Raw genomic sequence first — 13,732 nt, forward strand, 5'->3', positions numbered from 1 at the left:
GGCGCAATTGGCGACGAGGGTCGGCCCAGTCCGTACTTTATGCGAAATGTGTTTCACCTATCTGTGAGTTGTCGTGGCCAGCAAATGTCGCATATTCGTACAGCTACCTACTGTATTTGGCGATGTAACAGTTTGAATTGAACGATTATCTAAGCTGCCATAATTGGCATAATTGATCGCTTAGATAATCCAAGCCTTCATTTCAGCTGATGGCTCTGTACAACGTAATACCAGCTTCCATACGTTTATCGGAATATAGTTAGTCCATCTCCCGGGGGTTATTCAAGATTCCTGTGTGGCCTGTGCGACAGCGGGCTTTGCATTGCAGTCAGCTTTGGTGGGCTTGTGAGGCAACCAGTCAGACGTCGCGGCAAGTCGCAACAATCTCTACCGCCCATTGTGCTCATTCAAGATCCGTCACACACACCCCTGCCCGAGTGGGACTCTTGGTCTGTGAGTCCACGTCGATGGACGTTTCTCATTCATGTGGACAATATGGACAGTTTCCCGGTCTTCGTCCCGCAAGAACGACTATCGTCATGAAGTTTGCTTCCTCGCCGGGCGCCACCAGAAAGAAGCACGGCGGCCAGAAAAGAGAAGTCCATGGTGCAGAGCGGGGTCTACTCTTCTTCTAGGACTGACGCGATGTCGGAGCGCTGCTACATCTTGAAAACCGCCATCATCCCCCGCTAACTAACTACGAACAGCAGCAGTGCAGTAATTAGTAGTGTATTCTTGGATCGACGCCATGCGGCTAGGCCAGGGAGGAAGTTGCCAACTAGCGCCGCATGCAGCCAGAAACGACCCAGAGTGGTGGAGCGGAGAGGAACAAAAGACGGGATAGTGCGGGAATCCCCATCTGCAGTGGACAGCCGCACCACCCTCTTGACCCTCGAACCAGCCAACCCGCAATGCTAGTCCGAACGACTCGTGACTAGACTGACCTCATACATGCACACCGCTCTCTGTGCAACAACGTGGTTGACTCGTTTCCTTTATCAGGACTTGACGCAGCCAGCTAGAAGGGCTTGGGCAGACGCACAATACTGAGAACCGGACGCCCGCTGCCAACGAGGATGACAACACCGACGTTCGAAGAGAAAATAGTTCCCCCGTTGCATGTTGTCGTTACGAAGCAAAGATGCAACTGAGTTGGGAAGTGAGGCGGGGGTTGAACACTCGTTTCCCACTGGCATGGCTGTCCTAGGTCCGGCAACACAGGTCAGTCAATCGATCGCGTCCTTACATATTTTCCCATCCCAAATGCGGCATGTGCTGCCGTTGGTTGGACGCTCCCTCTCTTCCATATTTATGTACCTACTTGGGATTGTTGCTGCAGGCTTTCGTACGTACATCAACGTCTTGCCTCCCCTCCCCCTCCAAGGGTCTCGGCGACCAGCGCATTCCACACTGACCCGATTCCGCCCCGAGCTCATCTACATTTGGTCTCTCTGTATTACCGACAATCGCCACATCCTTTCTGGGGTTGTCGTCTCTTTTTTGTCCTTCTTTTTCTTTTCCTTCTATTCAGACCTGTAGTCCCACGATTCTGCTGCCGTCCCGAGCATGTTCAATGGCCTTCCAGCTTGTCGGCGGGGAGCCATGCCCATTGCCGCTGGGAGCAGGCGATGGCCGCGGCCCCTGCCCATATCTAATGGGAGGTAAACGGCGCGTTAGCTATTCTGATGGTTCAGACCAACCGCCTCACGATCACTTGCCGCCCTTCAAGCGATTTAGGACGACAGACTTTTATTCGGAAGCCGCCATTTCACCATCTCACCAACCTCCGGACCAACCGGCGGTCTCTATTCCATACCAGCCTTTTTTGATCATCCGAGAACGACGGTCGCCGTCTCCCGCGGCCAACGTGGACTTGTCGGCATGTTCGATGGAGCGAACGGCATCGGGCCTGTCCATTTCATCCGACACGGCCATCTATTCAACATCTACTCATGATGACGCTCACTTACTAGAAGATGACGAAGCGGCGTGGCATGTGGAACAACGCCTGGCCATCGCCCGTCGAAAGGGCAAGGATTCTCAGCACGAGAGAATTCTCAGAAGCTTGATTCGGCCGAGATCCCGCGAGGCCGAGTTCTCCATCGATAACCCGGCTTTGGAGAGTATCTTCTCGGCGGCAAACGAGATTTTCTTTCACAACCGTCTCTCCCGCCGCGTTGCGTGGGACTGGTCTCACGCCTCGAGCACCCAATATCAGCACCACATCATCGGTACCACCGCTCTTCGTCGATCCCGGCTCCTGGGGGGTTTCGAGACTCTCATCGTCTTGTCCGACCCTATCCTCAACGATAAAAAGTACAACCGTCGACTCCTCATCTCTACTTTTCTTCATGAGCTCATACACAGTTACCTGTTCATTTGCTGTGGATTCAAGGCCCGTCATAATGGTGGCCATACTCCTGGTTTCAGACGCATCGCCGAGCTCATCGACGAGTGGGCCGGTCCAGACACCCTCCACCTCCGGGACATGGAAGCCGACCTCGATCACTTCAAGGAGGAGCCGACGTATGATGACGGTGCGGAGGAAGCCATTGACTGGCATTCCACTTCAGCGGCCCGACCGGTTATTCTACCGGACGACTATGATTATCATCTCGCCCCTTATCACAGATACGACCATCTCTGTCCCCCCGATCGCCACTCCCATCATCGTCAGAACCACCACCACCACCATCACCACCACCACGATCGGTTACAAGACTCCTTAAACAGCGGCGGATCCACCCGAGGCCCATGGGACGATTGGGTCTCTGACCGTCGAGAGCACATCCCGCTGAGCCGATATAGCAGGCCAGCTTCTCCAACCTTGGCTGAGGATGGGACGCGTCCCCAGGGGGCTGCATTTGGGGGTGAAGCAAGAGTGCCTGAACCAGTTCTGCCGTCGTCGTTAGAGAATGACTACCCACCGGGACCGTCGCCGGTGCAACGGCAGTGGTACGCGGTGGATCAGTTCAGCCCTCATCAACGAGACTCTTATCATGATTGGGAGCGCCGGACGGAGGCTATCCCACTGAGCCCGGGTGGCGCTCTACCTCTATATGGCTCGCCATACGTTGATTGATGCACGAAAATTCGCGTGATCCGACCTGGGAATACGTGCCGCTTCTTCTTCTCTTTGTATAAGGATTCCCTCGGATGCATATCTTTTTTTCTTTTCTTGGGGCTTTCTCGGTATCTCTTCATGGGCCCAGTGGCAAAGCATGGCGACGGCGTTTCTTGTTAATTCCATTTCATTACTATTTTTTGTTCTCTTTCCTCTTCTTTCCCTGGATTGTTTCACGAACGAGAATCTAGGCTCAAGAGGATCAATGCCATGATGTACGGGGTATTCCAAGTCGCCCCATAAAAGTTACTGCATCGTGTTAATCGAACTTTTTCTTCTGGTTTTCAGACATATTTCTCCCGATTTACGGTATCGTTGATCAAGTTCTCCGAGGCTTGAGAACTGCTGTGGACGAATAGTGTGAATATACCGCAAGGTATATTGAATACGAGGGACAGAACGGCCTCAAAAGGGGGCATTTCTTTGGGCGTTGTGCCTGTTACTTATCCAGCACACAGTTGTCATGGAATAGAGCGCTGAAGAGGATGGCTGCATCTCGTTCCCAGTCTCCCCGTCCCACGAGTCGAAAATCCATGTTACATATGTCAAGCTGCGATGCCCTGGGCACATTGAAGGTCTACTCGACTGCGATTTAGTTCGAGAACCGCCGTGAGATTCATATCTGCGTGTCTTTAGACTATCTTCGCCTGATAATGCTGCCTTGGGAACCTAAGTGCCTAGTAAAACAAACATAAAGCAAATAATTGCCATATATCGGCATGCTGTATAGGGCTTTATACAGAACTTCTAGAGTGGTTGACCCCTCGCTTCCTCATATGTCTCTGACGCCACCTCACTAGAAGACGAGGGTTCGTCACCTTCAGACCCTCCGACACTCACAACATCGTCCTGGGTGAACTCATCGGAAAATGCCACCACCTTCGCCGTGGGCGACTTCTTGATGGGCTCTAGTACGTCTCCATTCCACGGTTTACACTCCTTGGCGATTTCGCCGCATCTCAGGCATGTCCACCCTTCTCCCTCCTCCCTCTCCAACCGCGTCGCGATGCACACATAGCAGTAAACGCATCCACAGGGTATCGTCTCATAAGGGTTCGTGATATCTGTCTGCGCCGAGCCAACAACTCCGCTCGATGCCGCAGCGGCCATGATCTCGTTCTCGGTCGATGCCACCGCGTTCTGGTCCTGGTAGCAGATGGCACACGTCCGCTCGGGCAAGAAGGCGTATTCCCCCTGAGCGGCCCGCTCGCCGTCGCCTGCCCCGCTCGTCTTGATGATTTCCTTGGTCTTCCGCCATGTGCGCGAGAGCCACCGCCTCCACCGATGGATGCCGACGAGCGGCAGGATGAAGAGGAGAAATTCGGTGAATGCGTGCCAGACGAGCTGGCGGTTGAGGTACTCAAACGAGACCTCCCTGCTGACCTGGCTGGTCGGCGGGGCGAGGCGCATCCGCAAGACCCGGTCCAGGAGCGTCCTGTACCGCCCCTGCAGGAGAAAGACGAGGAACGACGCGAGCGCGGCAGTCGAGTGGAGGGTCGATATCCTTTCCGTTAGGCGTGAAAGCCTCTGTATCCTTGGGCTCGGTTCCTCGTGCCCGTCGTTGTGATCAAGGAGCCACCCTTCCCACCTGGTCCAGGCATACTTCCCGCAGACCGTGAAGAGGCCGTAGAGCGACTTTTGCCAGCGCGAGGGCGGCACCAGTACGGGCCCGGGGTGCCGGGCGTCCGTGTACTTGAGGTTTTGCAAGGCGGCGCCGTAGGTGGCGTCGTGGTCCCAAACGGTCAGCTTGAACAAAACGGCGCGCAGGGCGAGCAGGATCTCGGCGGACCAGTCGTCCTGAATGTGGCCGCCGCCAAAGTATTTGAGGGCCTCGCCGACCTGGCCGCGCAGCAGGTCGGCGAGCTCGTCGTCTAGGAGCTCGGCGTCGACCTGGCCTACGCGGAACGCAGGACGCGTGCCCTCGCGGGAGGAGAGGGTGTCCCAGGCGGCATCGAGGCGGGAGAAGGGGAAAGGGAGTCGGGCGAGGCGGGCTCGGGCGGAGGTGGCTGCGCGGGCCGCCGCTTGGACTTGGGCTTGGGCTTCGGCTTCGCGGGTTTGTCGGCGCGCGGCGAGGCGCTGCTGCGCTTGCGCAAAATTCGAGGTCATCTGGGGGGCATTGGTTGTTCGCGTTTGGTTTGCTTCAGCTGCAAGATGAAGCTGTGTGAGGTTGCTCCGGCTTTTACATGGCTGAAGGAAGAAGCATGTTGAAACTGTTTGGTTTGTGACGTGACGGGAGGCAGTTGCAGGTGAAGAGCCGAGGTTCGTTTTTGATGCAAGCCGACGCCGACGTCCGAGAAGCTTGTGGCTTATGTAAGGGGTAAAAGGTCAAAAGAGACAATCGGGTGGGTACCTATGTATTAATTGGCTATTTACCCTGTATGACATCCATCGCGACACATGTATCTGACGTGTACGAAGTGCGAAGTATCTTTCTCTGTGCAATGTACGTTGTAGATTCGTACCCCGCCAAATCCTTCGAGGACCGCGAGGACCAGATAAGATAGACCTACTTCGTAACCTAACTTCCACCTGCTTCAGCGACGACACGACTGTCCCCTCAAGGCCGGCAAGAAAGGTGCCAAAAGGCATCACAAATTGGGTCCCAATCACCCAATATCACAGCCTTCTCGCTTACTCTAAAATCCTTTCGAAACATTGCTCTTCCGCTACAACCCCCTTTGTCGCTTCAGCCATCGCCATAGCCAGCCACAATGAGCTTTGCCGTCGAGGTCCCGGGGGATGCCAATCCCCTCACCCTACAGGAGCTATGCCGTACGCTGGAAGCAGCAACATCAAGCGACTACTCGAAAAGACAAGAAGCCGGCCGTCAGTTGGCGTCATGGGAGGAGGGAAAGGGCTTCTACTCGTCTCTTCAGGTAAAGGAGTCCCGTCCCTGTACCACTCCCAAACTTGGACCATGATGCTAAAGTGCGTGACCACCAAACAGTCCGTCTTCCTAGACCAGTCCCTTCCCACCGAAATCCGTTTTCTGGCCATTATTCAATTAAAGAATGGAATCGATAAACACTGGCGTCTTGCCAACGTCGCCAAGGGCGGCATTACCCCCGAAGAGAAGGATGTCATCCGCCAGAGATTGATCCAGGGAACACTCGCGGAGCGCGAGAAAGGCCTGGCCCTGCAGAGTGCCCTCGCTACAGCCAGAATCATTCGCATCGATTACCCTCGACAGTGGCCCGAAGCTCTCCCTAGCCTCATCGGTCTCCTGCGATCTACCGCGGGCGAGCCTCAACAGCTGTACGGCACACTCCAGATCATCCTTCAGGTCGTCAAGGAGATGAGCACAGCTCGACTCAAGAGTTCCCAGACGGCTCTGCAATCCATCACCCCGGAGATGGCATATGTCCTTGGGGAGATCTATGCCGAAAAGTCAACCATCTGGGTGAACTACTTAACTGCGGGCCAGGGCAGCCCGGAGGAGGCCGATGTGGCGATACACAATACCCTTTCTGCTCTCAAGATTCTACGCCGGCTTTTGATATCGGGATATGCGGCTCCCCACAAGGACAAGACGGTCCAGCAGTTTTGGGCACTGTCCCAGACCCAGTTTGGCCAATTCCTTTCTTTCGTCAGCCAAGACTCGTCCGTCCCAACTACGTATCAAGAGGCCGTGGGCAAACACCTGATACAATTCACCAAGCTACATGTCTCCATGGCTCAATCCCATCCGGCCGGCTTTGCCGCCTTGCCAAATTCCATCCCGCTAGTACACGCCTACTGGGATCTGGTGGAAAGGCTGGCTGCAGTGTTCGACAAGTCCGAAGGGGTGAGGTACTCGGGAGGCGACTCGGGCGGCTCCAAGTCCAAAGCGGAGGGTCCCTTGCTGGAGAAACTAGCAACGAGAGCTCTCATCCTGATCAAGTCATGCCTCGAGCTGGCATTCCTCCCCAAACATACATTCGTCTATCGTGGAGCGGAGGCGAGGCAGGAAGAGGGCGAGGCGGTGGAGTTCGTTAAGACGGAACTTTTCACGCACGATTTCACGGTCCGAATGGCAGGCACCATTCTCAGCCGCCTCTTCATCTTCCGGCAGTCCGACCTCGAGGCGTGGGAGGAGGACCCCGAGGACTGGGAACACCACGAGAGGTTTGAGGGCTCGGCGTGGGAGTGGGAAGTTCGCCCGGCAGCGGAGAAAGTCTTCCTCACTCTCCTCAACCACAAGAAAGACATACTGATTCCCAATCTCTTGACCTACGTTGAAAGTGCGAAGGGTGGCCAGGGTGACTTTGGCTCCAAGGATGCACTGTACACGGCCATGGGGCTGGCTGCCATGCACCTGGTCAAAAAGATCGACTTCAACTCCTTCCTGAAGGAAAACCTGGTGCCCGACGCCCAGCAGACGGGGCCACTAGCCAAGGTGATCCGGAGGCGGATCGCCATTCTGCTGGGCCAATGGCCGTTCCAGGAGGTGACACTCGAGGGCCGGTCCATCATCTACGGAATGTTCCGGCACTTTTTGAGCACGGAGGACCCCAACAATGACGTTGTGGTTCTCGCAACAGCGGCGCGGAATCTCCAGACGGTACTGGATGACCTCGACTTTAACGCCGAGGCCTTTGCGCCCCATGCCCAGCCCATCCTGCAGGCGCTGACCAAGCTCATTAACGACTTGAGCAACGATGAGACGAGACTTGCCGTGCTGGAAACGATCCGCATCGGGGTAACCAGGCTCGAGTCCCATGCGGCGCCTTTCGGCGACTTTGTCATGTCGGCGGTCGTTCAGGTGTTCGAGACGACGGGCGCGCAGGAGTTCATGATCAAGACGGCGATCGTCGGGATCTTCACGGCGTTGGTTAATTCCATAGGCAGCGACTCGCAGCGGTACCACCCCATGATGGTCCCTTTGATAAGGGAAACGGCGCAGCCGACTTCGGAACTGCACCTCAGTCTTATAGAAGAGGTCCTGGAGCTCTGGAACTCGATCCTGATGCAGAGCAGTCCGCCCGTCTCTGCCGAGATTATCGAGATCGCCCCGCTCGCCCTCCCCATACTCGAATATTCGCCGGAAATCGCCGGCCAGGCCATGGAGACCGTCGAGGGCTACATTCTCATGGCGCCCCAATCGGTTCTAAGTGACAATCTTAGGCGTCCGTTCGTGGCGGCGCTCTCGGGTGCCATGGAGGCTAAGAGCAGAGAGCAAGTTAAGACGGCCACGGGGTGTATTGAGTACATGATCCGGGCAGCTGAGGCATTTGGCGGGACCAATGGAGTTTCCGTCATTATCCAAGATATGCTCGAAACCGGCCTTTTGAAAAAGATCCTGGAGCGGTTACATGACGCGTGGGAGGCCCGTCAGACCACGGGCCCCAACAGGAAAGTGGCCAAAATCAACGTGGTCACCGAGGGCGATTATTTCGCCATCCTCGCGCGTCTCGCGCTCGCCGACCCCACGCTGTTCGTCAACATGCTCGCGTCGTTTGGGTCGCTGGACCAGCAGGTCTGGCCCTGGCTGGCGGGCGAGTGGTTCGCGTACATGGAGTCGTGGGACCTCGCGGAACACAAGAAGCTGACGCTTCTCGGGCTCACGCGGCTGATCGAGCTGCCCCATCCGGTGCAGGACCTCGTCCTCGGCAAGCTGCAGGATTACCTGGCGCTCTGGGCGGACACGGTGGCGGAGCTCCAGGGCGGCGTCGTGGATGGCGAGGACTGCCTGATATGGGCGCAGTTGGAGGCTAGCGAGTACGACACGCCGCGGAGCGTGCGCGCGCGGGAGCTCAGCGAGAACGACCCGGTTCACCGCGTGGTGGCGAAGCATTTCGTGCGGCAGAGGTTGCATGATCTCGTGGAGCGGGCCGGTGGGGAGCAAAAGTTCCAGGAGGAATGGCTGGTCAACGTCGACAAGGACGTTGTACAGAAGTTTTCTCGCTTTGTCGGGGTTTCATGAGAGGCTGCCCTCTGGGTTGTTTTATAATAGGGTGGGATACCTCCTGAACCCGGCCATGACGAAGGACTGCTTTGCAATCCTGTCCGTGGCGATAATACATAGGAATGACACGACGTGACGAAGGTAGCATACCCATTCTTATAGATAGCATTGAATAAACAAGGTACAATCAATCACTTGAGTGACTGCCATCAGTTTTATGGAAGATTGAGGTCTGAATCCCTCACTGAATTTACGCAGTGGAAGTCCATTGTTATTCAACGCCCGGTATATAGTTAGATAGGTAATAAAAAACAGGAAGGACGACGGGTTTACTCAGAGCCTACTCTTCCCGTCGTCCTGGGGAATTCGGACGACAACCTTCCCCCAGGTACCCCTACTGCCAAGCGAGACGAGGGCGTCCGGGACAGACTCGAGCCCGACAAAGGAGCGGTCGGTGAACTCGGTGCCACGCATCTTGCCCTCCTTCACCAGCTTCATGATGCCCTCCCAGACGGTGACGACGGTTTCGGGTTCGTGGACGGCGTACTGGCCCCAGTGGATGCCGACGAGGGAGATGTTCTTGAGGAGGACCTTGTTCATGGCGACCTTTTCGATCTGGCCGGCGGCGAAGCCGACGACGAGGATGCGGCCGTTCCAGGCGGTGCATTTTGTGGAGGCGTCGACGGCGCCGACGGGGTCGTAGACGATGTCGACGCCGCGCTTGCCCGGGGTCAGGGCGCGGACCTCCTGGGGCCAGTTGGGGGAGGCTGGGTCGATGGCGTGGTCGGCGCCGTAGGAGAGGGCGATCTCGCGCTTGCGCGGGGTGGAGGCGGTTGCGATGACGGTTGCGCCGAAGGCTTTGGCGACTACGAGGGGAGGGGAGGGGTAAGTAGGGCGAATTTCCGGTGAGGTATGCTGGAAGAGTGTAGGTACCTTGAACAGCGGCCAAGCCGACGCCACCTGCCGCGGCGTGGATGAGGACGTAGTCGCCGGGTTTAATGCCGGCGCGGACGACTAGAGCTCCGTAGCTGGTCGGGGCGGTGACGAAGAGGCCGGCTCCTTCTTGGAAGGACCAGCCGTCGGGGATGGGGAGGAGAGACACCTCTTTGGCGACGCACTGCATGGCGAAAGCACCCTGTGTTGCGCCGAAGACCCGCGAGCCTACGGGGAACTTGGGTGAGGAGGAGGAGGAGGGGGTCTGGAGGACGATACCGGCGAATTCGGCGCCGGCCACCCAGGGGAAGGCTAGGTAGGGGCGGGGCGGTCAGTGGGATGTCGGGACGATTCTTCTGGAACGACGTGAGACGTACGAGGTTGGTTTTGGTATTTCCCTTGGACCTGGAGAATGTCGAAGAAGTTGGTTGCTGCGGCGTGAACTTGGATGAGGTACTCGTCGGGTTTCGGGGTTGGGTCGGGTAGATCGGAGACCTGAAGCTCTTTGGGCGACTGGAGGAGGACGTGATGTGTCAGTGCGATGTGAAGATTGTAGGTTTCTTTGGGCACGAAGCCTGGTGATCCTTCTCACCTTGACGTATTGCTTGATTTGGATGGCTCTCATGGTGTCTGAAGTAGGTATGTGGTAGTGAGTGGATGAAGAATACCGGAGGACTTGTCTTGATTACAGGAGGCAGTACAACAAGGTAAAAGCGAAATATGCAACAATTGTCTAGTGAAGAGGGAGTTCGAAGAGTTGTAATGTAGGTAAGATGTAAGGTGGGAATCTATGTTATAGGTGGTGTGTACGGAGGACGGAGGAAGCTTTCCGATGGATTAGTCCCCGGGCGGTGTCGTGGACAGCTCACGGGGAAGGTCCATACTCAGTAGCTTGCAGCCGAGGCACCGGGGCTTCCCCGCATATCACTAATCCGAAAAGAGCGGTCGGGGAACGAGCGAATGAGGGCCGACTCGGAATGCAGAGGTCGGCATTGTACCAATGGGTTAGCCGGTGAGGGTATCGTATCGTGTTATAAGTTGAAACATTCAACATTGTGTGAATATATGTTGGACGATGGTGTTGAGGGCAAGTTGCAAGTTGGAATTATTATCATTATTTTCCTTTTTCTTCCTTTTTTTTTCTTTTTTTTCCTTCCCCTTTTTTCTCTCCTTGTTTTCCACTCTTTTTAGTCAATCATGATTTGCCTGGCCAACTCACAATGGGCAGACAGTCGACGTCGACTTGCACCACTCTCGTCGAACGTGGTGTTAATCGAGTGGGCAGAATTTAGGCAGGATTACATGTACAATGTACCTACCGTACAATAAAATGGGAAAAGGAGCAGAACCACTTGGAAGCAAAAGGAAAGGGGCAACTTGGTACCTAGTTCAGGTACCTACGCCATCAGCTCAGTTTATCTACAAGTACATCTGTACACTTTCCTTTCTTATGTCATCGCGTATCACTTTGCCCGCATCTTCTGCCTTGCCTTTACGAATACGTCCTCAGTAATTCCTCTCCTTTCCCTCTGCTCGTCCCAGCCTCGCCCTCTCGATAAGCTGACCTGAAGTCGCTAGCTCGACCGCTAATTCGCCCGCGCCAACACCCCACTCTTCACCTCTTATAATAGCTCTCAGGCCCCCACCACCCACCCACCCGCCAAAACCAACCGTTGCCGCCGTCGTCACAACGTCAACAACCCCATTTTGCCTTTACCTTTCGCGCAAGACCACGAACGATTGGAATCATTGGAATCTACCTCGATTTCGACTGGGACCATGGCCGACAATGCTGAGGGCGCCTCCGAGGCCCAGATCACCTTCAAGGTGAAGACGGGCGGCGACAAACTCCATACCCTGACCATGGCCGAATCCGCCACCGTCCTCGAGCTCAAGACCAAGCTCGCCAGCGACGAATTTGAGAACGTCCCCGTCGAGCGTCAGCGGCTCATCTACTCGGGCCGCGTCATGAAAAACGACGACACCCTCGAGTCGTACAAGATCAAGCCCAACAACACCATCCACATGGTCAAGTCGGCCGCTTCCAACCCCACGCCGCCGTCGGCCTCGTCTACCGGCGACGCGCGCTCCTCGACCCCGGCGGCCGTCCCTACCAATATGGCGGCCGGCGTCGCCAACAATCCTCTCGCCGGTCTAACCGGCGCTCGCTACGCCGGTCACATTAACCTGCCCAGTCGGGAGATGTTTGGCGCCGATGGAGGGGTAAGTTTTTCGTCCGTTTCTTCTACTTTTCCCTTTTTACCCCCCCCATTCTTTTCCTCTGGCATCTTCTCTGTTTGTTTCTTTCTCTATTCTCTTTTCCTACTTTTCTTTCGTCCTCGAGTATCCGTCTTCTCCCCCGCTAACCAACTCTAGATGGGCGCTCCCCCCTCGGACGAACAGATGGCCCAGATGCTCTCCGACCCCACCATCATGCAGACCATGGACGCGGCTCTCGATAACCCCCAGTTCATCGACTTCTTGATCCAGAGCAACCCCCAGCTCCGCAACCTGCCTAATGCCCGCGAAATCATCCAGTCGCCCTTTATGCGCCAGATGATGACCAACCCCGACATGCTGCGCAACGTCATGCGCATGCAGCGCAACATGATGGGCGGCCAAGGCGCCTCCTCCTTCCCCGCCCCCGGTGCTACCGACACCACCCCCGCCGACGCTGCCGCCAGCAACACCAATACCAATACCAATAACACCGCCACCAACACCGACAGCAACCAGCCCCCCAACCCCTTTGCTCTCCCTCCCATGGCAGGTTTCCCCGGTGGAGGCGATATGAACTCGTTTCTTGGCCAGCTGAACAACCTCAACGCATTGTTTGGTGGCCAGGGTGCCGGCGCTTCTCCCGCCACTGCGCCCGGCGCCCAGGGAACGGCAGCAGGAACCGGAACAACGGACGCCACTGCCAACACAACCTCGCAGAATACGCCTCCCGTGAACCCCTTCGCCGCCCTCTTCGCTCCTCCTCCCAACAACCCGCAAGGTCAAGGCCAAGGCCAGGGCCAGGCCGCGAACCCATTTGGACAAATTACGCCCGAGATGATGCAGCAGGCCATGAGTATGTGGGGTCTCGGCGCAGGCGGTGCCTTTGGTGGAGCGGCCCCCGCGGCTCCCCCGGACAACCGGCCGCCCGAGGAGCGTTATGCGGACCAGCTACGCCAACTCAACGACATGGGCTTTTACGACTTTGACCGGAACGTGGCGGCTCTGCGTCGCAGCGGAGGCAGTGTCCAGGGCGCGGTTGAGCATCTGCTCGGTGGATCATAAGGGGAACGAGACGAACAAAAAAAATACTGGCTTGGGACTCTGAATTCTATCTTCTTTGATTTTCTAATGCCAGAGCAGAGCCGCATAATAGAACCAGCAGAATGAAGGCAGCAGGTGACGCTGGAGTATTAGTGACTAGGGACGTGTACATACGTTGTTGTTTATTTGTTTCGTTGGACCTTGTCCCCGAAAGGCGAGATACCGAAGGCTGAAGGTCGGGTTCTCTCAGAGTCAAGAGAGGTAGGAAAGGGTCATGAATTGATGAGTTCTGGACATTGTCTGTGCCGATGCGTGAGGATCTGTTCAGGTTTGACGTGGTGGACAATAGCCTCTGGAATTTCCAATCCTATTGCAGTGAGGGCATTATCTTCGCTCCCGTGTATGAGATTGTAGAATTGTTGCACTGATTGCCGGCTTGGCTGGGGAAGTTTTGGCGTTTAGCCAGTTACAGTGCGTGACCCAGTCACCGCCCCGCTCACCGCTCACCGAGTCACCGATCACCGAATCGG

The 13,732-nt window shown here is 56.2% G+C and overlaps 5 protein-coding genes across 5 annotated transcripts; 3 read left to right on the forward strand and 2 right to left on the reverse strand.

Annotated features, from left to right (window-relative positions):
• Positions 1–1,134: 1,134 nt before the first annotated feature.
• ACRALDRAFT_1064708 (uncharacterized protein) lies at positions 1,135–3,504 on the forward strand. The gene has a single exon (XM_071017026.1). It carries the CDS (start codon positions 1,574–1,576, stop codon positions 3,080–3,082), a length of 1,509 nt encoding a protein of 502 aa, XP_070873991.1. The 5' UTR covers positions 1,135–1,573; the 3' UTR covers positions 3,083–3,504.
• A 367-nt stretch (positions 3,505–3,871) lies between these two features.
• ACRALDRAFT_1071566 (uncharacterized protein) lies at positions 3,872–5,230 on the reverse strand (the record flags this gene model as incomplete). Its single annotated transcript, XM_071017875.1, has 1 exon — positions 3,872–5,230. One exon carries the CDS (start codon positions 5,228–5,230, stop codon positions 3,872–3,874), a length of 1,359 nt encoding a protein of 452 aa, XP_070873992.1.
• A 605-nt stretch (positions 5,231–5,835) lies between these two features.
• ACRALDRAFT_1043675 (uncharacterized protein) lies at positions 5,836–9,200 on the forward strand (the record flags this gene model as incomplete). Its single annotated transcript, XM_071015319.1, has 2 exons — positions 5,836–6,000; positions 6,072–9,200. The coding sequence occupies 2 exons, from the start codon at positions 5,836–5,838 to the stop codon at positions 9,024–9,026; spliced, it is 3,120 nt and encodes a 1,039-aa protein (XP_070873993.1). The 3' UTR covers positions 9,027–9,200.
• A 19-nt stretch (positions 9,201–9,219) lies between these two features.
• Positions 9,220–10,772, reverse strand: ACRALDRAFT_1043679 (uncharacterized protein). The gene is made up of 4 exons (XM_071015320.1): positions 10,534–10,772; positions 10,319–10,454; positions 9,942–10,253; positions 9,220–9,874 (listed from the first exon to the last, which is right to left on the reverse strand). Exons 1-4 carry the CDS (start codon positions 10,564–10,566, stop codon positions 9,342–9,344), a joined length of 1,014 nt encoding a protein of 337 aa, XP_070873994.1. The 5' UTR covers positions 10,567–10,772; the 3' UTR covers positions 9,220–9,341.
• Positions 10,773–11,546: 774 nt separating this feature from the next.
• On the forward strand, positions 11,547–13,585 carry ACRALDRAFT_1082564 (uncharacterized protein). Its single transcript, XM_071019326.1, has 2 exons — positions 11,547–12,164; positions 12,318–13,585. The coding sequence occupies exons 1-2, from the start codon at positions 11,721–11,723 to the stop codon at positions 13,221–13,223; spliced, it is 1,350 nt and encodes a 449-aa protein (XP_070873995.1). The 5' UTR covers positions 11,547–11,720; the 3' UTR covers positions 13,224–13,585.
• Positions 13,586–13,732: the final 147 nt, after the last annotated feature.

This window comes from Sodiomyces alcalophilus (assembly GCF_042370955.1).
Source record: "Sodiomyces alcalophilus JCM 7366 unplaced genomic scaffold ACRALscaffold_5, whole genome shotgun sequence".
Classification (NCBI taxonomy): domain Eukaryota; kingdom Fungi; phylum Ascomycota; class Sordariomycetes; order Glomerellales; family Plectosphaerellaceae; genus Sodiomyces; species Sodiomyces alcalophilus.